The sequence below is a fragment of the Argiope bruennichi genome, chromosome 10, assembly GCF_947563725.1.
Source record: "Argiope bruennichi chromosome 10, qqArgBrue1.1, whole genome shotgun sequence".
NCBI classification, from domain to species: domain Eukaryota; kingdom Metazoa; phylum Arthropoda; class Arachnida; order Araneae; family Araneidae; genus Argiope; species Argiope bruennichi.
Window position 1 is genome coordinate 84,173,915 of NC_079160.1, and position 22,545 is coordinate 84,196,459.

Here is a 22,545-nt window from a genome sequence, read left to right on the forward strand (position 1 = left end):
TGTTGGTATAAAACTGGTTTTGAAGTAAATTAATGAAGAAAAAAAATTATTAAAAAATATTACCAAACTGAATTTAAGTAAATATAAAAAAGCACTAACATATAACTAAAATGGTTCGAATAAATGCGAAATTTTTAAATAGATGAAAAAATGAGTAATCTATAAAATTTATTTATTCCGAATCGCAAACATAAAACAATTAAAACGTTATTAATCCAATAAAATTATTATTTTCTATCGAGGTTTTTAAAAATATGATCATTATAAAATGATTCTAAAAAAATGAGGCAAAATTAAGATTTGCATTTCATTCATTTTTAAATTTTTTTTTTTCATTTCTTGAGTGATTTTTTTTATTTGATTCCGCCTTTTCATTGATTTAGCCATCTGTTCCGCAAATACTTTTTAATCGTATTCGATTTTCATTTAAAGATTGATTATAAAATTGTTTCAAAAATAATTGTACTTAACTGTTTCCAAATGTAAGAATTATGTGAAAAAAATTATGTTTCAATCCATAATTTAGTGATTAGTCAAAATTACTACGCTAATAAAAAAATATATAGAATATCAATAAAATATTTTTTAAACTGAAATATTTTGAAGTAGCGAATTCCTAAAGATAAAATTGCAAGTTATATCATTGCATTTAGTAGTATAAATCTGCGAGAAACAAATTAAGCTAAAATAACATCTATATATCTTATATATATGTTCTCTTATTTCCTGATCCAATTCCGCCTTTTTTTTTCATTTAATTAACGCTACAAAAGTTCTGTAAAACAGAAGAAACCTATTCTACAGAAGTTCTCTATAATAGCCAATTCCCACACTCCGAGTGAAAGGATAAAATTTTGTCAAGCTACGCAAGTTCTTTTAAAATACAGTACACTCCCGATTATCCGCGGAATTGGGTAGCGCGGCCGCCGCGGATAACAAAAATCGCGGATAATCCGAAAAAAGCTAAAAACGGGTATACGAAAAGAGAAAACAGTCATTCCAACTTTGAAAAATCGTTTTATGTACAATAAAACGTAAAATAAACAGCAGGAAATATTTAACGAACGCTTAATATTTTAGTATATCACTCAAAACTAACCTAAAATGCATTTTGTAATGAAAACAGAAAAGTGCTTTGTATTTACGAGAGGCGTCAAGGATACACAGAAAAATGAATACATATGTACTGTTTTAATACTGTAATGTATTGTGTAATTACAAAGGCATAACTGTAAAACTGCACCTTTTTGAAAAAATCAGTCAAAAAAAAAAAAAAAAAAACTTTGTGCGGCAGGCGCGGATAACCCGACCGCGGATAATCGGGAGTCTACTGTATACCTATTTACCCCTTACCTAAATCGACGAGTGTAACCACACATCTCTTTCGGAATCTCATAATATAAAATCATGGGGATAAATATTTTGTCTCTTTTCGCTCTTGTGTAGTGATGTAGATTGATGTACCTCGTCGCTTCTTGCTTGTACATAAATTATGCCTTTCGGGATGGAATAAAAGCCAAGTTTTAAAATTACAAAAGTGTCTTCACTTTTCGGCCACGAAACTGCTAAAAAATTTGTAAATGAGAAAAAGTGAAATGATTAACTTACAAATAATTTGTTATTAAAAATGATTGGTTAAACTAACTTTAAATTGCACTATTATTAGAAATATTTTTTAAATTTAATAGATTTTGAATTTTTGAAATAATTTATCATTAGTACCAAAACTCTTCAACCAGCAGTTTCGTTAACAGATTGTTTGATAATTTAAAATATTTGAGAGAAATTATAATAAAATCGTTCAAAAATAAGAACTTACAAATGAATAAAAGTAATTATAGAGTGTGAATGAATATACATGAATATAAATGAGTATTTCAACTTTGCAGGGCTATTGAAAGAAAGAAAGACAAAGTTACAATCTTGCTATTCACATGAAATCAAAAACAACATCGAAATTTAAATTCAACACAATTACGAGTGTTCAATGTGATTCATAAATGAATACTCTCAAATTTGCAGCGCTATTAAAAAAAACTAAATTTTCGAAACTTTTTAAAATATTTTTCTTACCGATTTCAAAATTAATATTACTTTTCTTGAAGGCGTTAGTATTGCAATGCAGTGACAATTATAAGTAATTTTGAATAATCTTCACATAATCGATGTTGCCATTTCAAGTGGTGCAATGTATTGAATTTGTTTTGAACAAGTTGTTTTTCTTCTGCAATATTAACTGACAAGTAATTAGAACAATTTGAACGCTTTTATGTTTGGATGATTAAATTTAATATACAGATCTAGCATTAGTATATATCAAATTTGGAATAGAATCTGTCAAGGGTTTGACCGTTTGTTATTTGTACTTTTGCATTCATATATAGACGATAATTCAAAAACACAGCTACTTAGATTAATGAAGTTTCCTTCTCAATTTTAATATCTAAAGAGTAGATATACTTATCAATTTTCAAACCACATTTTTCTAAATGTTAATCCCTTGTATTCTGTAATTTCGGAAGCACGTAACCGCGGCAAATGAAAATAGCAAAATAGGACTAGGACTTAAATATATGAAATTTGGTATGCGACTTTGTGATTACATTTATGGTTTTATGTCAAATTTTGGCTTCAATTATTGAAATGAAAGATGTCCAAAATACTTAATCGGTTTTCTGGTACTTGTGTATTAACCAAACTACCATTCCATCAAATAATCGCCAAACATTCGCCAAAGATCGTGTGCCAATAGGCTCTCTCATAACTATTGTTCGCCAATAGAATCCAATTAATAATGCACAAAGTCATTTATTAGAAAGGAAGCAAGAAAACTTCGGAGATACCAATCCAACAGATTATATAACATTATGACAACATAATAATTTTAAATTTATAAAATGAATTAATTGTATTACGTACCACATTATGCAAAATATCTGGATCAAATGTTATCTCAAAGACATCTTCGAAATCATAATCTGGCCACTCTCCATTCACACCTGCCAGCAATACGAAAGCGAGAAAAAGGTAACTCAACATCGTTTCACTTTTGCATAGACACAACACATCTCGTTTCGAGGATTTTTATATCAGTGAGAACCATTATCTTCTTGATAAATTCGATTATCACATATTCAACCTTGGTTTTCATAAGTTTCAACAGATATATCTTTGTATAAATACATTTTGTTTTTCCATCAGATGCGCAATTCTTTCCTAGTTAAAATTCAACGCCCGTTGTGTCAACATTGAATGCCATTGGGTTCAAAACAGTTAAATTCAATAACATATTTGAAAAATGTGAGGTGTTCTTTTTATTCAATTTTCTGAAGCGAAAATATTGATTAATCTAACTTTCACATTGTGTTTCGATATATATTTTTGTTGTTGCTAGAAATAGAATTTAAAACGAATAAATAACAGCAAAAAAATAACTTTGTTTATATTTTAAGTGCTTTTATCGAATCAAAATATTATTCTGTATTTAAGAAAAATTCCTTTTTAGGGAAAAGTGATAAATTTTGAATGTTGATTATAACCGAAAGATTTAGAATATAATCTAACTGTTGAAAAATTGAAATTTTTGTACATTTGAATAACTGATTGAATAAAATCTTTACAACTTTTACTATAAAATGTAAATTTATTTACATACTTTATAAATAAATACAAATGAAAAATGAAATTTTATATAAGAACATGATAAATATGATGTTACAAGATGCTTATAAAAATGCCAAAAATTTATAAATACTCGAGCATTTTAAATCAAAATATTTTAAAATAATGTATTTAAAATTTTTGAAATAAAAATAATTTGTACATGAATGAAATAAAAATGATATAAATATTCGAAATTGAAAAAAAAATAACAACGAGTTTATTAACGAATGAATTATGAATATATTTTGGTCAAAAATAATGAGATGCAAAGTATAGAAGAAACGAGGAAGTATGAAGGAAATAGTAAAAATACATTAAATTTTTAAATAATACATAATATCAGCCTTTTGTATCTAATAAAATACAGTGTAAAAAGTATCTGTTGATAACAATAATATAATAACCTTTTGTTTATTTCAAAAACCAAATATCATGTGGTTTATTTCGAGAAATATCATTTCAGTAGATATCGCCACAATCTGTAATATTAGTTAGCATATAGTGTGATTTTTATCTATTTAAAAGACGCAAAGGTGCTCATTTTAAACATCAAATAAACAATTTAAGCATTGATGTCTAAGATAACTGAAAAGTATGCTCACGTTAAATAAAATATTAACCACCGCCTTCGGCGACCAGCTGTTTGTCCACCATATTAATAGTGTTATAGTATTAAATTCAAAATGTCCAGGTCTATTGATTTTAAAGTTTATAATTACATAACTTGTAAAGCACAACAAAGACGTTAAATGCACATTGTCTTCTTATATACACTTTTTTTCTATGGTCGGCAGATTGACTCTTTGAAGGTATATATCTGATATTTAATTAATTTTCAGATTTCATAAAATTACAAAATTCATCATTTCATAAAATTACAAATTTCATAAGTTTACAAAATTTTTATGTGGGAATAAATCCTATACAATTGTAGGATCCAAATTCCAAAGTTATAATCCTGTAAGGAAAGCTACTGATATTAAAAGTTTTCTTATAAATGGAATAACAAAACATAAAAATTTTCGACACTCATATCCAAAAGTTAAAGCTAATGCATAAGCAATAAATGGAGTAGAACAAATACCATTGTCTGTAACATTAATTTATATACAGGTATTCAGTGCAGCAATAAGTAAAATGTTAGGATAAAGCATTTGATATGTGCAAAGATCTTGAATATTAGCGTTACTCCAAATTATGCGATAAAATTCTCGGAAGTGCAGAGGATTTTGCCATTTTGATTCGAAAACAACCAGTCGACATTCTAAAACAAATGATAATTGTTAAGAGATCAGAATGTAAGAAAATCCCAGTCGAATTATCAACTATGTAATCATACCACAATGTATCATTTTGAGACGTTGCCAAAAAAAAAAAAAAAAAGAGAGAAAGAATATGAGAAATTCAAGTCAAAAATTAATAGAGATAGTTGAAGTAACATAGCTAATTCTATGGTTGTTTTCTTGGCATAAAAATGGTCTCTCTTTTTCTTGTCACACTTTCTTTGGCACTGGTTTAAAGCACAGGGATAAGACAAAAGCGAATTCTTCGCTGGAATATCTGGTCTACACGCTGATTATTACCAATCAACCTGCGGATAAATAATGTGTCCTTGCACAATATCACATCTATAATCTGAGCTAGTAAGGTGTCTCAATGATCAAAGATATGTCCAGTTTCCCTTTGCATAAAGGCTTTCAACTTAAAGAATAATAAGTGTCTGCAATTTCAAATATATCATGTAAGGAGATATTTCGTAGAAATTGAAGTGCTACAATGAGGTTTTACATAACAAAGCTGAACAGACCTTCACTTCGGCTGAATCCCTTCATAGTTGACAATGTAATAACAAGTTTTTGAAGTTATTTTAATCCTTTTTAATCCAGTAGTTGAACAGCAGTAGCATGAATTCAGCAATCAATCTTTTTCACATACCCAATCCAAGCTGAGAAAAATAGTTCTGTGATGTTTCAGGTACGAAGATAAGTAATGATGTCAGAATTGAGCATCTCTGTTTTTGACTATTTTCGCATTATCAAAATGTCTTTGATAATGCGAAGCTTCATTATGGCCAATTCTTCGATGGTTTTACCTTCAAATGATAATATTTAACCAAAGAATTATTCATCAAAAGTGGTTACATACTGGATACATAATAATGGCATTTTATCTTATACTTTCTTTGATTGATTGATTTCTCAAAATATTTTTTCATTATTTACTACTTAAAGTGCTTTTCTATAAATCCTGACTAAGCATCCTGCATATATCTCTACAAAACGGAATTATTAAGCTTTATTTATGTTTTTAATTTAAAATACCCACAAAATATAAAATCCAAATTTGCAGTAGATTACTTTCTCATACAGCATATAGTTATAAAGAAATATTTAAAAAACTGAATCCTATTGATTTTGTAAAATTTTACCATTTCATTTGCATTTAAGTTCAAGTTAAACTTTCTAAGAATATATGCCGTTTGAAGAAAATATAGTTATAAAGAAATATTTAAAAAACTGAATCCTATTGATTTTGTAAAATTTTACCATTTCATTTGCATTTAAGTTCAAGTTAAACTTTCTAAGAATATATGCCGTTTGAAGAAAATATATTTATAAAGAAATATTTAAAAAACTGAATCCTATTGATTTTGTAAAATTTTACCATTTCATTTTTATTTAAGTTCAAGTTAAAATTTCTAAGAATATATGCCGTTTGAAAGAAATATATATAAAAAGAATTTATCTAGATATTGGTGTTCTTAAGAATTTGTACATTTTAGCAACAAACTATCTATTACTAAATTATATAACCTCCAGCCAATCATATTTTACATTGGATAGCGTGTAAATGATGTATTTGTAATTACATATTTATATATCAATGCAAGCTACTGTACTGTATTTATGCTACGTTCAGCAGATACCTTCCAAGTACCACTTTCAATAAGTTAAATCTGTGCCACTTATAGTAAGTTAAATCTGTGCCACTTACAGTAAGTTAAATCTGCGCCACTTATAGTAAGTTAAATCTGTGCCACTTACAGTAAGTTAAATCTGTGCTACTTACTGTAAGCTAAATCTGTGCCACTTACAGTAAGTTAAATCTGTGTCATTTACAATAAGAGAAATCTGTGCTATTTACAGTAAGTGAAATCTGTGCCACTTACGGTTGTACCACTTAAAGTAAGTTAATTCTGTTCTACATACAATAAAGTCTGCGCCACTTAACAGTAAATTAAACCTGTGTCACTTACAGTAAGTTAACTATGCCACTAAAAGTAAGTTAAATCTGTACCATATCTTTATATTTCATCCGAAAGCTAGTTCTTGCCAACAAGATCACTATTTTTTTCCCTTTCAGGATGAAAATCTCTTTAACCATTCCAACACTTTGTCGTACAACAGATGTTTTGCATGTATAGCTAGCGTGAAGTCAATATGACTGAACGGTTTGTAAGGCACTTCATACACATCAACAGAAGATTTCAGCTTCTTTAGTAAAAGTTTGACGTCTGTAGGATCGGCCAAATTGTCGTGAGATGCCCAACTTATGGCAACTGGAGCAGTTATTCGGGACAAATCAAATTCGGGAGGGGTTTCCTGAAAGAAAATTTTTCAATTAGTATCCATTTCTACCTTCAGTCGGAATTATGAAATATTTAAGCAAAATTTATTATTTTTTTTATTTGGTATGCAACGTGCGACTGAATAGAGTATCTTATAAACAAAATTTGAAGTCTGTGGATGAAAAATTAAAAATATTGCACCATTATATCAGACATTCCGACACAACAGCTGTAAAAGGTGTAATATTACGAGAGCATAAAAATTTGCCATTTTGTCAAATATTTTGCATTTAACAAAATTTTATATTTTAAGGTGTTGGTTTCAATTTAATATATTAATATATCACATTATGAATTTTGATGAAATTATTTTCTTAAAAATAAAATAATTTTGAAAATTGACCACAGAAAGTTCTAAAAACTAGAACTTATTAACACTTTATATTTTTGTGCTGTACATAAGATTGGAAAACATAAATTTTGACTACCTCTATTTGTTTCATTAATATTGCTTACTTTTAATTTTATTATTTTTTATAAAAAATAATAGAAATAAAAATTTACATTCATTTTTTTTTCTAATTTGTAGTAGTAAAATATATAACTTGTAACTCTCAGAATTTTTTTCGTCAGTTTATTGCATATTGTAAATAGCTATTCAATAAACTTTAAAAAATCGATAAAAACAATCATACAACGTGAAAAATTTATTTAAATGCCAGAAAAAGTGATTTAATAATCACTGCAAAGAGAGTATGAGTACATAGTAAAATATTTCATGAAATTTCTTGAAATAAAATAATTTTTCAATCTTTCTAGATGGAAGCACTCTTAGAGCTTCAGATCTTTTGGCTAAACTTTCCTCATTATTAAAATCAGGAATGTCATATTTTCATAATGTAAAAATATAAAATTCAGAATTTCAGAATGTAAAATTTATTATGCAATTTTGAAAAATCTAAGATGCAGAGACATTCTTAAAAAATATTAAATCGTTAAATCAATATTATGATGCCCTTTTACATGAACAAAATGTATCATATTAAGTTCAAAAAAAAGATTATAATATAATAAAAGAATAAATTCAGGTTACAGGCTTAGCGTCATTACAACTGCTCGAAACATGCACTGAGTCGAAATTTCCGGTATTTTGATTTAAATATTTTTAGTAAAAAAGAGGAAATACCCATAAAATTCATTATATAATGAATCTACTGAATTTTATGTGTATTCATTATATTTATTAGTGAATATATAATGAACATTCATTATATCTTCACTAAACAGTAATAAATCATAATACAAGTATTTGAAATGGCAAATAAAAGATTAAAGTCTAATAATAACTTAAAAACTAGAACTCATTTTTGCGTACAGAATATACGATTCCAGAAAGTAAATAAATTAATCAATTGCTAGCTTCGCAACAAGAAATTCTTACAAAGTTAATAATAATATGAAAACAGGGAATCTGATAAAAAATAGCATTCAATTCCATCAATTATTAAATAAATAGCAGCTGTTCAGAGTTGATGTTCGGTATACCAAACACAAGGTCTGAAGGGGTTAACGCTCCAATAAAAATATATGTTTCAATGTTATTAAATTTGAGAAGCTTCAATGATTCAAAACGTAAAATCAAATGAAATAAAGAAATGTTTAAAAATATATTTTCCATAATCTCTTTACATTTCTATTGGCATAAAACTGATTAGTTATCTCATTACTTCATTTTAAACCATCTAACAAACCGTTTATGCGATCAGTTGTTACGTCGGGTTTAATAATTATTAAAATTTTTAGTTAAATATTTTGTGCAGCAAACTCTTAAATACTTCCTCGGCAAAATATTTCTAAACATCAAATTTTGGTGGTCGTATAATTCACACTAGTTTTTAAACCTTACACCGATCTATTTATTATACTATGTGTTTCCTGAATTTTCAGTCAATATTTTTTTTTGTATGCGTCCATCATTTATATACAATTTGAGGATAAAATGATTACTTTGGCTGTTACATTTTAAATATTATTATGATGTCCTGGAATATAACTCCATGAAGAAGATTCATTTACACAATAAACAGAAAGAGTATGTAATATTGATGGATCTAACGTCAATTCTCATTTGGGATATATTTGCTCTTAAAGGCCTCCTTATTATAAAATTATGCAAAAAAAATTAATGAAAAATTAAACCAATTAATATTTCCGGCATAACAATTGGTCGCCAAAGACGTCTAGGTGTCAATTCAAACAAAATTTTCTACACTTAATCATACTATGATCAGATGATAAAACATTAAAAGAAAAAGTATTGTTACGAAATTTCCGCTGGATAGTGGATAGTGGAAGTTTTATGGTGTGAAGAACGCTCAATCAGCAGGCGGCAGTAGAAAATAAAACAATGACGTTTATTTACACGAAGACACACAGGACAGCATAAGGACGACAGCTACATACAGCACAGAAGACAATTATCTCCAGCCGAGACGTGCAGCATACAAGACTCTCTACTGCAGACAGTAGCGCACAGCTTAGTTCAGTACTAGCTTGACTCCGTCGCTGCTCCGCTTATCCCTGGGAGACCAGTTCTTCACCGTCGCTTCCGACTATTCTCGCACTCCACTGGTTCACCACTACGACTCCGATCTGATTCACCACGACGACTACTCTTTCGCTTCCGACTACTCTTCGACTCCACTGGTTCGCAACTCAATTCACCATCCTTCTCTGTCAGCTGCAGCTCCTTTTATAGGTCTTAGGAGGCGGGGCTAGAAGCCTCTCAACCATTTAGGAACGTTCGAGGCGTAACTCGGTTGCTACTGGACGGATCGGGAAAATTCTCGATGTTTCGGGTATAACCTATTTTGGCGCCAAAGTCGCCAAATGGTCGCTAAGTTTGTCGCCAAGCTCTGGGACCTCCTATGGAACCAACTATGCTGGGAAGTAGCATCACAGGTTCGTAACAGTATATTAAAATGATGAATATTTTTCATAAAACTGAAATTATAAAGATGTAAGGGTCTAAAGTAGGTAAAAAATCATGAATGTGAATTTTTTTTAAATTTATAATTAAGAGCAGTTTGTATCATAGCTTCAAATGCTGATGACATCCATAAATGGAAACAATGAACTCAAATACCAAAATAATTTTTTAAATTCTTGCTTCCTCTGTTTGTTTACAAGTATCGATTGGAAAATGCCTTTCAAGAAGTATATTTCTTTATTTGAAGGAAAATGTTGATTAAAACAATCCCCTTGCTTCCAAAACTGCAAACAGAAGCGGAATGGCTGGTTTTATTCTAGAGATTCGTCTTATTGAATCCTGCGAATTTCCAGCTTGATTAAATAAAGACTGAAGTGTGTTTAATTTGAACTTCTAAAAAAAGGGAACTTTCAGCTTGAATCCTTCTAACTGATTATTTCAATTAAGTTAGAGCTTTCGAAATCTATTTAGGAACTTCGATTTTTCAATTCTGAACACTTAATTACTCTCAGCAAATTTCAGGAACTCATTTGCATTTTCTACGAATCAATAGTAGAGGGAACAAATAATGGAGTTTTGTGTATCCGCTGAAGCTTGAAAGTTAAAATAGCAATCGCAGTGAAAGTCAGTATATTTTACCTGTATGCATGTCAGTATTTGTTTTAGTGTTATAATTATTAATAACAACAGCAGTAATTTTCTTTGGAAATATATTCCTGGCGGGATTGAAAAATCGTGTATGGTGAGTGTGCTTGTGCATATAGGAATATTTAGCTAATAGAAAAAAAAGTCTAAGTTTTATAAAATCTTTTGGTTCTAAGGAATCGTATCAGTAAAATATTCTTAACTATCGACGGAGTCCTGGCATAGGGGTAGCGCATCTTCCCCGTGATCTGGGCGTCCCGCGTTCGAGTCCCGGTTTAGGTGTGGTTGTTCTTTCAGTTCTATCTGTGAGATGTGTGAATGTGCCCTCCTGTAAAAAGGGGTTCTGCAGGCGAATGAGTGATGCGTGAGCAGTCAAGTCGTACTCTTGGCCCAAGTTGGCTCTACGATAAAAACAAGAGGCGCTCCCCCTTAGTTTTAAATCGGCTGTCTTTGAACAGCGGGCTTGTCCGTGGTAAGTGCCATGAGAAACAACAACAATTCTTAACTATCTATTGCGAAATCTACTGTCCCAAATTTCATGAATGTTATTATTTTTAAATCATTGTTTGTCTAAATTAATTTAAGTCATTAACCAGTTTAAACCGGTTTGAAACAACCACGTGACAATCAAATTACTATACAGAAGAATCAGAAACATGGCTGACTTTCGCGGCAAATTGTAACTTTTTGTTGGCAATAAGTCACCAAATATGACAACCATCTTTGTTATTTTCTAATAACCCTAAGAGTGAAAAAAAAAATTAATCAGTCTCAACATTGCCATCACAAGAAGATAATATTTTTCAAATTATACTTCATCTGAAATTATGAAATCTATTATGGTTACATGTAATACGAATTTCGCATTGTTATCAAATGGGAATATGCTTCAATCTTCCCATTTTCATTTTTAATTGTGCGATATTAATAATATTTCATATTCGAGTCTTAAAATTTGTTCTCCAAAAATGTATGGTTTCAGTACTTTAGTTACGAAATAAAAATTGAACAACGTACCTGGCCATAGTGGGCTAAATTCCCTTTTTTGCCATAGTCATATTTCGCGAATTTTCCAGACAGGTACAGCTAAAAGAGAAAAAAAAACATAAAATATAACATAAATATATAATAACTGCAATCAAAATCGAAAATTTAAATGAATAAGACATAAAAAGAAGAAAAAGGTGCTACCTGAGCGTAATGGATGATGCTTTTTAGTGACGTACCAGCAGGAGTATGGGCTGCATATACATGAATTCTAGTCTGAAATGAAAGAAAATTAGCTTCAAATGTAACCATGAGCAACAATATCTATAAATATTGGTGATGTAAGAATTGCCGCTAAAATTTTACGTTCAATTAACCTAGCTGTAGAAACATGAAAAATGATTCGAAAAACTCTCTTCACATCGCAGATCAGAATGATTCAAGGTTTCCATGATTTTTTTCTTCAGTTTATCTGTTTTAAAACTGATGAGATTCATATAAAACGCGTGAAAATTTTAAAAACCAATGGAAGTGGCCTCACCAAAATTTTCTAGTATACTTTAATAAATATGTTATCTTAGAGAACGCCTTGCATGACAAGGAAGTACAATAATTCCGAAATATTAACCTATGGTATGAACTTAGTATTTTTACTGAACGTATTGTGTGAGCCTTGGCGATTAAGCCCTAGCACGTGGTAAATAGTATCCGACGATTGAATCTGTGTTTTTGGCGCGTTTTTTCACAATCGCTTGAAATAAAAATTTGACTTGTAATCACAAAATCTGATTCCAAATTTGATCGATTTAAATCACTGTGCTTTTGATTTATCATATTCACATGTTTCTAAAGGTATAATTCAATAGACGGACAACCTTTATTTCGATTTGGTTCAAAATTTGATATGTGTCTATACTATAAATACTAAATATGTGTATCGAATTTCATCCAATTTTTTTCTTATGTGAAACACTTCAAAGTATGATAAAAATACAGGTGGTTAACAAAATAATGAAAAACCACAAGTGAATAAAAAAAATTTTAATTAGTAAGACGTAGGGCCCTTTTTGGCATAAAATACAGCTTGAAGAAACCTGGGAATCGAATCATACACGCATTGAATGGTTTAGAGGAATATAATATGTTTAGAGAAACATTTTACCATTCTTCATGAAGACATTGTGAACATTCTGGAAGTCATGCTGATGGAAGATATTGATTCCGGACTAAACGCTCTAACATAGACCATAATGGCCCGATTATATTGGGTCTGTGAGGGCCAGAATATTTCATTTCATCTTCATGTGTTCATCAAACCGCGATAGGGTAAATCCCTCGCCATGAATAAGAACGCTGCTATCCTGGAAAATTCACTCTCCAGCAAGAAACAAAGTTTTCATAATAGGATCGACTTAGTCAGCTAGAACTTCTCTACCCCCCCCCCCCCCAAGTGATTGTTCCTTTCTCGATTGGACCAGCAGAAAGTCATGACATGATTTCTCATACCATGACAGATCCACTTCCATATTCTGGCAGTTTGAAAGAAGCAACCATGATCATACACTTGTGTAGGTGTCCTCCAAACGTGCACCTGTTTTGCTCTTAGAAAAAGTGTGAAAGATACTTCTGAACATATAACTGTCCTCCATTTATCAATCGGCCAGGTTTTGTGGTTATGTCACCGCTGTAGATGATGTTTGGTATTAATATTTGAGACAAGTGGTTTGGAAATTGCTGTTCTGCCGTAAATACTCTGTTAATAAAGATGCCTTCTAACTGTAGTTATTGACACTGGAGAATCTAGACTCTAACTGAACTTTGTTTGGTCACATTGGTTGTCATTGTTGAAAAAGCACCTAAAAGTGGAATATTTCGGTGACAGTTGCTCCAGCTAGTCTGGTTCATATACAAGATTGTCTATTTAAAAGTTTGTAAGGTTTGATATTTTATTCTTTTGATAAAGACATATACAACTTCACTAAATTTACCTCATGCTATCATGAGATATGCTTTTTATATTAAAATTGGTAACTAGGATTATATTGCCACATAAATCAAAATAATCAACTGGCGCCGTGGGTCAATCGGCCTAGCAACTCACTTCTGAATGATTGGTCCGTGCTTCAAATCCCAGCCACGGAGTTTTAAACAAAGACGGGAATTCTTTTAGTTAAAATGTTATCTATTATTTATTTAAGATCTGAAAGGTTCTAGACCTTTCGGAAATATTCAAATTGGGTTGTTTTCGAACATTCTTCGTGTGTATAAAAGATGAGCCCCATCAGTGAGGATTAAGTTCTCAGTCTGGTACTGTTGCGAGTTGCTTAATTCTAATAAATCTGTTTATTTAAACGGCGTAATTCAAGATAATGTTTTTATGCTTACGACGCGCATTCTGAAATGTCACTTTTATTCACAGGTGTTTCCATTATTTTGATAACTACCTCTAACCATATCATTTATTCCTCGTGAGATAAAATCTAACCATATTATCATAAGCTTTAAAATCATGGAGAAAGTTTTGTGATTTTATATTTTACTTTTGAGTGAGAAAATCTTTGAAACAGGGCAGCGTTATTGTTCGCTGCTCAAAACTTGCTACTCACCGAGTTAAGCTCACTCGATTCTCCAAACGCTAAAGTCATAAACAGTTTGCAAACCACCGGTTCCTTCTGATTGCACACCAGCTCGCTGAAGATTTTTGTTAAAGCTCCGTTTGAAAGAAACTCTTTCCATTTGAAAAGCTTGAAAAAGAACTGGAAAAGATACCAATATTAATTTGAGAAAGTATTACAGGATAATGTAATGTAACTACACTACTGAGTGTTCCAGAAATGTGTTAACTTGGTAATACAAAAAGAGAGAGATTATACAAATTTGCAAGCAAAAGTAGAGAGGTCTTAATTTTTTTTAAAGGTACTTTAAAGTTTTTATTCTAGCTACCTTTGGCGAACAGATGGTTTGACAGGATTATTGCTTAGGTATAATTTAATTCAGTTACATTAACGTTCGATTTTAAAGCAACACTAGGACTATTCTGGGGTGGACTTTGCAATTTTGAAACGCAATCAGATGACGTGGACGTCACTTGAGCTGGCACCTCCCTCTCCAAACTTCCACACCACTCCAGCGTGAAGGCATTTGTCCCCTACGGATTTAACGCGCACTAGACCCATTTACACAACGATTCTTCTGGTCCCGAACCTCTCGAAGATGATATTTTACCACCAAGCCTCCTTGGCCTAATCCTCAATTAGAGTATCAAATGAATCTTTTGAATGTAATTTAGCCTTAATGGGTTTCCTAAAAAAGTATTTATAAATCCTAAATTTTAATAATCATGTAACTAACATGATTTTAAAATCTAATACAGTTATGTTCGTTGGGTTACATTCGTCTCTAATATTTTGTCCTTTTACCTAAAATCTAAAATTTGAATTTCATTTGAAACGAAAAGTGATTAAATTTTAATTAGCTCGTTAACGAGCTTTCTGAATCGAAAAATGCTCATAAAATATTTATGGACGGAAAATAGAATCAATCATTCAATATCGATGATTCTTTTGTACTACAGAATATGTTTCATGAATATAATCTATAACACGTACAGAATATATTTCATTTATGTCCAACAGAATACACTTACGTAATATATCAAAAGAGTATTCAACAGAAATGTTTCTGATTCAATAATAAACCATCAGAGCACTACAATAAAAAATCAAAAAGTAAAGTTAAAAGAGCAATAATATTAAAAATATTTTAAAATATAATTTAAAAGAATTTTTTCATTGCTGACTTTCAAGTAAATATTCTGTAATTGTAATGGTTTTTAAAATTTTTTTATTAAAAACTGCATGCTTTTAATAAAATTGGACTTATTTTTTCTTGCCTGAGTTTTTCTTATTTAACAAACACTGTTCAATAAGAAAAACCCAGACATATTTTCATATACGGGCAATTAGTAATGAGGGAAAAAAACAAAAACAGAATGAAATATTAATGGCAACAATGAAAAGAAAGAAGGGGCGGAAAAGAAATTATCATGACCTTCATTACAAGTTTGATAACATTTGGTTCAGTAGTTTTCCTTTTATGATCATTTCAAAGTGGAACTTTAACTATAACCACTCTGTATTATCAGAAATTATCGTGAAAAGACGCCAAAATCTCGCTTGATTTTTAATTCATTTCAATTTTTATAAGTTTAAAAACAATAGTTCCAAAGTCATGCTCCTACTCTCCAAAGTTCGTATATGTGTCCAAATTTTATAACTCCAGGTCAGATGGTAAGGTTAGGATAATGCCAGCACACACATATTCACGTTTATTATCCATAAGAGATGTAAACGCCAGTAGCCGAGGAACGAGTCCAAATCTGATTTCAAGTAAATTAAATTACCAAACATGGAATGAACTATATGGATTAACTATGAACTAATGAATTTTTTTAAGAACAAAATAAGGGTTTGGTTAGGACATCCTGGATCAGAGGTGATTGTTCTCTGATTCAGGTCTAAATTACGATTTGTGGTTGAGTGAATGAATAAACAAATGAAGTACACCCCGTAAAAAAGGTTATGACGCCTGAGTAGCTAAGTCGTATTCTTGACCCTAGATGGCACTACTGAAAGCATTTCTCGGTCTTCTCGGCTTAAAATCGCTCTATGACAAGTGCCATAAGAAACAACGACATCAATGAACTGATGGAAGGCCCTAGCCAAAACTATTCCAGAACCTATTTAGCTACATTCTGTGTCGCAGTAAAATCCCACGGAGGAGATAGGGACATGTAAGGAAGAAGTAATAGCTGCAACAGAGAAACAAGATAGATGCTGAGAGATGGGAAATTATTGCATCGCAGATCGCGAAGCATCACCCTGATGCGGCAGTAATTATAAGTTCTGTAAGTCATATTATGTTAAAATATTTTTAGGCTTGAAATTAGAATAAGAAACGGGATTCATTTAGCTTATTAGATAAATTTAATTTGATTAATTAATTAATTTGGTTCATTAATAATTAAGTAACAAATCAAAACACATCATTTTGTCTGAGATAAAGAACTGAAGCTTCTAAGTTTCTGACTTACTAAAAAAATTTGTCAGAACTGATGCCAAACTACATAAATTCATACAAAGATTGTTCCATTTCTACAATCCTAAGTATTTCAAAAAGAGGAAAATCTAACAAGACGCTTCCTGAATTACAACGTCACAAAATGACTAATATTGTAGCAGACTCATTTTAAAAATTTCTCTAATTTATCGGCTGGCTCTTTGAAGTAAACTTTTTGTAGACGGTTCCATGAGTATTTTATGTATGTATGCAGGACTTATCAGGTATGTTTTACTCAAGGCACCTCTCTGCCGAGGTCAGAAGGCGCGCAGAAAGGGAGTGAACTTATCTGTTGCTTATGATGAATCCAAGCCTCTCCCAATTTTGAGATCAGATATATATTTCTCATCTCCAGAGAGCATTTCCCTTATTTTATTGGCTATTGCAAACGTTACACCATCTTTTTTGAAGACCAGGGTTTTCTTACATTTTATATTATTTGAGTTAAATTTTATACTAATAATAATTTTTTCATCCATTTTCTGTTTAATTCATATCAACTGCCATTAAATAGCATTCTAAATTCATGGACATGCGGTATTTTTATTTCAAAATAAATTTTTCCAATTAGTCGGAGGTAACTGGAGTTAGATTTATTGACAGATTCGTAAATATTTCCCAGTAGGCATAAATTCAATTAAAGTGAATTTGGTAAAATGATGTATACGCATTATTAATAAAATTATTTATTCCATTTTTAAGTACACCATTACATGAATATCACAAAAATTTAGATCCTAATAATGTAAGAATCTTAAAGAATTGTAATGATAATAAAAGATAGCAAGACGCTTCCATCTGTTTGTGCAAAATAATAATGATATTATTTATAACAACATCATTATATTAATAATGATATTATAAATAACTAGCAGTATCCGCACAGCGTTACCTGTGGCATAACATCCAAGAGGGAAAATTGGCTTTAAACTTAAGTCTAGCCTCCACAGGATATAACATGGGCATGTCATGCAACATCAAACAAACATAAAAATATATTTAGAAATCATCAAAAGTAACTACAACATAATTTTCTATAGCACACGTTCAGAAATATTTAGATTGTTAAAAAGATAAAAATATGATATGTTCATAGACAAACAATTCACTAAAAATATAAATAGGAAAGCCGTTTTAAAATTTAAAAATATATAAATAAGTCATTGTATCCACGGTTTAAGGCCGGGATAGCCTGATTGGTAGGGCGTTGGATTCGCGTCTCTTGGGGTGCGAGTTCGAATCAAGCCGGCCGAAGACTCTCCGTGTGTGTGGTGGCTGACACGCGTATAAATTTGTCGTGGTCAGAAAGTCCTCCATGGCGAGAATAATACTGGATAAGGGGTCATCGTTCTCTGATTCAGGTCTAAATTACGATCTGTGGTTGAGTGAATGAAGTCTGGGGCCCGGAAAAAGGGTCGTGACGTGTGTGCAGCTAAGTCGTTTTCTTGGCCCTAGTTGAAGCTACTGTAAAAGCAAGAGACATTCCCTTGGCTTAATGACTTCTTAGAGCCAATGGATTTGTCTAGGACCAATGCCATTAGAAACAGCAACAACCTACTGTTTTTTACTTGTTTATCTACTCTGTATAATCTGATGTGAAAATAAAATTCAGCTTGTTTCTTAATATTTCTTTGTAGATTGTATTGGCTAGGCAATCACTTTGTTCTTCATGAGATTCATTCTGTCTCTGTAATTCAATTACAATGCAATTTAAATAGAGACGATTATTTCGCTCAACAGAAAAATCTCCTTCCCTAAGTGTGGACATTCTTTTTCTGATTTTCGTTAGAGAACGTTTCTTTCCTTTACATTTTCATTATCACGCAACAAACGCGTTTTGGTATTTAATATGCTCCAGCCAAGGCTGGATTTCCTTTTTTTTTGTGGTTATAATGTGTTTTTAATTACTGTTTAAAATCAGACGTAAACAAAGAAATGTATCGCACATACATACTATAGCTCTTGCTTTTACGCATACGCAGTTTGAGGTTTTCGCACATGCGCGGATAAGTGCAACGCACAGACACTACTATTTTACACAAGAGCGAAGCTTAATAGGAAAACAATTAAAATCGCAATTATAAAACTCCTTTTTTAATTTTGATATGACTTCAATATACTAAAACCTTTTCCAATAAATGTTCTACAAAATGGTACAAATATCTCCAATATCAGTTAAGTATTTCTCGAGTTTTTCCCTTTCAAACATACAGAGCTTTCAGGAGACTTCATTATATACTATGTATTCATAATGTGCAATATAATACTTATAATATTCGAATTCATGTGAAATTTACAAAATGGCTAACCTCAAATTTTTCTGTGGAGCCAGCGATGAAGCGTATAGGATTTTTCATGTAACCTACACTGGAGATAGGTGCCAGGGCAATGAAGATTTTTATCTGGAATGAAAGAAGATGGCGTGTCATGAAAAGTATTAAACAAAGGCTAAAAAGTTAGAAAAAAAAAGAAATTTTGGAAAGAAGAAAGAATAAATAAAATTTTAGAAACCAAATATGATTTTCCTTCAACTTCTCTTCTTTTAGGCATATTTACCTTAAAGATCATGCTAAGCATCAATCATTGTTATGGCTTCTGTATTATTTTATGATCAGTTCATTCGCTTCTAGCATAGTCTAATTCAATTCCAGCTGAAACGTCTCTGTAATTGGTGTTGTGTTGGAATATTAAATCTAACGAATAGTTTAATCAATCCCTCCCGGATTCAAATATTGGCTATTTTTGCATTCAAGCACGCGTTTGATTTTTAGAGACTGACCGTAGTTTTTTAATCTTTATTTACAGGAAATCCGCTTTAAACTACATACATACAGCACTAAATCGTAAAAAGTATTGTTTACACCAATGTTCCCAAACTGTAGACAAGATACTCCTATTTATCCAAGAGGCAATGCAAAATGTTACATAATTTTCATAAGTATTAATACTCAGACAATTTTAATTGCATTTGCTGTTTTACTTGGGAGGTAGTACAGAAAACAAAACATTTAAGAGATAAATGACTTAATTTGCAAAAATTCATTGAAATTTCCGGGAATTGAAAAGCAAATATATCTATACAGTGAAAATATTAATAAAAGAGTGGTTCAGATACCTTTTGATTGTATTCTGGTCTCTCCGACAACATCACGAAACAGTCAGCAGTTCCTTGGGAATGGCCGATGTAAGAGAGTTGCTTCTCACCCGTCATGTTCAAGACGTAATCGATCATAGCTGGAACATCGTAGTAACCCATCTCCGAAAAAGTGCTAAATAATATTTAAAAAACGAGAAGGGAATTAAAAAGATATTCGAAGATTTACTTTTTTTCAGCAATGAAAAAGATTGAAACTTTTGCTGTTCTCAAAATCCTTGATAAACCTATAACTGTAAATTTTGAAAGAAAGGCAAGAGAAGTAATGGAATTATTTAAACAAATTATAGCATGTGGAAAATCAAGTCCCATAATAGGTCAAACCTTCAAAGTGCATCTTTTTGACCAATTCCATAGTCTGAACATGACCTTAGTTTATTTTAAAGTAACTAATATATTTGAACAGATTTTACTTTAAATACAAGCATTCTGTTCATAGAAATGAACCCACTTTGTTTGATCCATAAATCATTCAATTACGTGGAATTCTTTTTATAGACCAAATTTATATAGAAATATTCAAAGTGCTCACTCTGAATATTTCTATCAAGGTCCATTACCTAAAAAATATAGAAATATTCAGAGTATCCATTCTAATCGAGTCCCTATACCTAAAACTTGTATAGAAATATTCAGGATGTTTATTCTTTTTCAGTCCCGGTATTTGAAAGATGCGCAGAAATATTCAGGGTGCCCACTTTAATTAAGTCTCTGTACCTAAAAAAAAGTATAGGAATATTCAGGGTGTTCAATCTTATCGAGGCTCAGCACCTAATTTCTAAACGGTTTCATACATGAAAAAATATTTTAAATGATATGAAAAAATTATGCTTTGTAAATTTGATTCAATAAATGCATTATTGAACAATTATGAAGTCTAAATTTTAATAATCAATTATCTGTCAAGCAAATTTAATAAAATATTCGAGACACATTAACATTTTATAAGGAAAAAAAAAGTATTCTTCTTTTTGTGATTAAAGGTGACTAAGTTATGAAGCATTTAATATCATTTCGTTAGACCAAACGATGGTTACTTGGAGGAAATTCTGTCCGTTCGGTGAATGACTACACCTTTTCAAGGGAGCCAGTGAAATGATCTAAAACTGTGATTTTCAAGATTCCATAATTCTGTCAATTTTAATCATACAAAAATGGAACTTCTTTTGTTTAAAACATTAATATGCCAAACATACTTTACTAGATATGACTGATAAAGAACTTGAAGTTTGTATAAAAATTTCGATTTCGTAAATTTTTAAAGTACATTTATTGAATGAAACAATATAAAACCTGATATTCTATATTATTTATAGCATTTTTCTAACTGGAAATATAGAATAATCCCAAACGGTTAAGAAATTAGTTATTGGATCTCTATAAAAATGAATATCTGTGTAAAAATGAATAAAATTTCACTTGAGATGTAAGCATTTTAATTCTCTACATATCGTCATTTGCACTTACCAACAAATTTAGACGCTATATACGTGGAGAATAAGCTTTGTTCTTTTATTATTTATAATTAATATTTCTAAAAGTAAGTGCAGATTCTCAAAATGACGCGCTTTTATTTAATTTGCTTCATATTTGTAAAGATGAAATATTGGAAAAAAACCTTTCTCGCTTTTTACTGTATTAGATTATGTACTATGTACGCTTCCAATGACAATTTAATATTTTAATACTTTCTTAACATAATTACCAGTCAGTCCATTAATTTTAATTCAATATGAGTGGCACCATCTGGTAGCGAAATTAAAAACTTTGAATATTTCATCACATTTATAATAAAAAATTTTGAAACATATTAAAAATGAAAAAAAATATAATTAAACAATTATTAAAAAAGTAGAAAGCATATTAAAGAGGAAATAATAGAAATAAAATCTGCAAAACACTTTTTATTAGATGATCAAATAACAAAAAAATAATCTTTTTTAATATCGGTCGTCTTTGGCTATCAGTTGGCTCGTCAGGATTAATGGTTGCTAAAAATTTCAGTTAAATATTTCAAGTAATTATGTCTTAGTAGCTTCTTCAGCAAAACATTTTTAAATTTCAAATTTTTAAGGAAACATAACTATTTTAAAGGTCTTATATCGTTTTGTTCATTTTGCAATGAATTTTTCTTAGTCTGCATCTGTATACTTCCGATTATATTACAGGATCGCACAACAATATTTAAAAATACACGCATTTAAAAATTTTTTAATAATTCCTTGATTTTGGAATTAAACCGTAATTGCCAGAAAAACAAAATTTTAAAAATTTTAAAGTATAGAAAGAATTTCATTAAAAGTATACTCAATGTGGCAAAATCAGCAGAATCTTCATATAGTGATCATCAACAATGGAAGAAAAAACAAAATGAATATTAGCAATGACAACAAAACGATTGAGTTTCAGCACAGCAATGAA

The 22,545-nt window shown here is 30.5% G+C and overlaps 2 protein-coding genes across 4 annotated transcripts in view; both read right to left on the reverse strand.

Moving 5' to 3' along the window:
• The window catches only part of LOC129988260 (gastric triacylglycerol lipase-like), a 56,272-nt gene extending 53,204 nt beyond the window's left edge, over positions 1–3,068 (reverse strand). Inside the window, exon 1 of the mRNA XM_056096444.1 lies at positions 2,920–3,068. Within this exon, the coding sequence (XP_055952419.1) occupies positions 2,920–3,039 (120 nt within the window). The 5' untranslated portion in view covers positions 3,040–3,068. The remainder of the gene's footprint in view (positions 1–2,919) is intronic.
• A 3,311-nt stretch (positions 3,069–6,379) lies between these two features.
• LOC129987985 (gastric triacylglycerol lipase-like) overlaps positions 6,380–22,545 on the reverse strand; it is a 123,743-nt gene continuing 107,577 nt past the window's right edge. For all 3 annotated transcript variants that reach the window (XM_056096044.1, XM_056096045.1, XM_056096043.1), the window contains exons 5-10: positions 20,086–20,239; positions 19,280–19,372; positions 14,459–14,608; positions 12,057–12,128; positions 11,883–11,951; positions 6,380–7,265 (exon numbers count right to left, since the gene is read on the reverse strand). In XM_056096044.1, the coding sequence (XP_055952019.1) occupies positions 7,023–7,265; positions 11,883–11,951; positions 12,057–12,128; positions 14,459–14,608; positions 19,280–19,372; positions 20,086–20,239 (781 nt within the window). In that variant the 3' untranslated portion in view covers positions 6,380–7,022. The remainder of the gene's footprint in view (positions 7,266–11,882; positions 11,952–12,056; positions 12,129–14,458; positions 14,609–19,279; positions 19,373–20,085; positions 20,240–22,545) is intronic.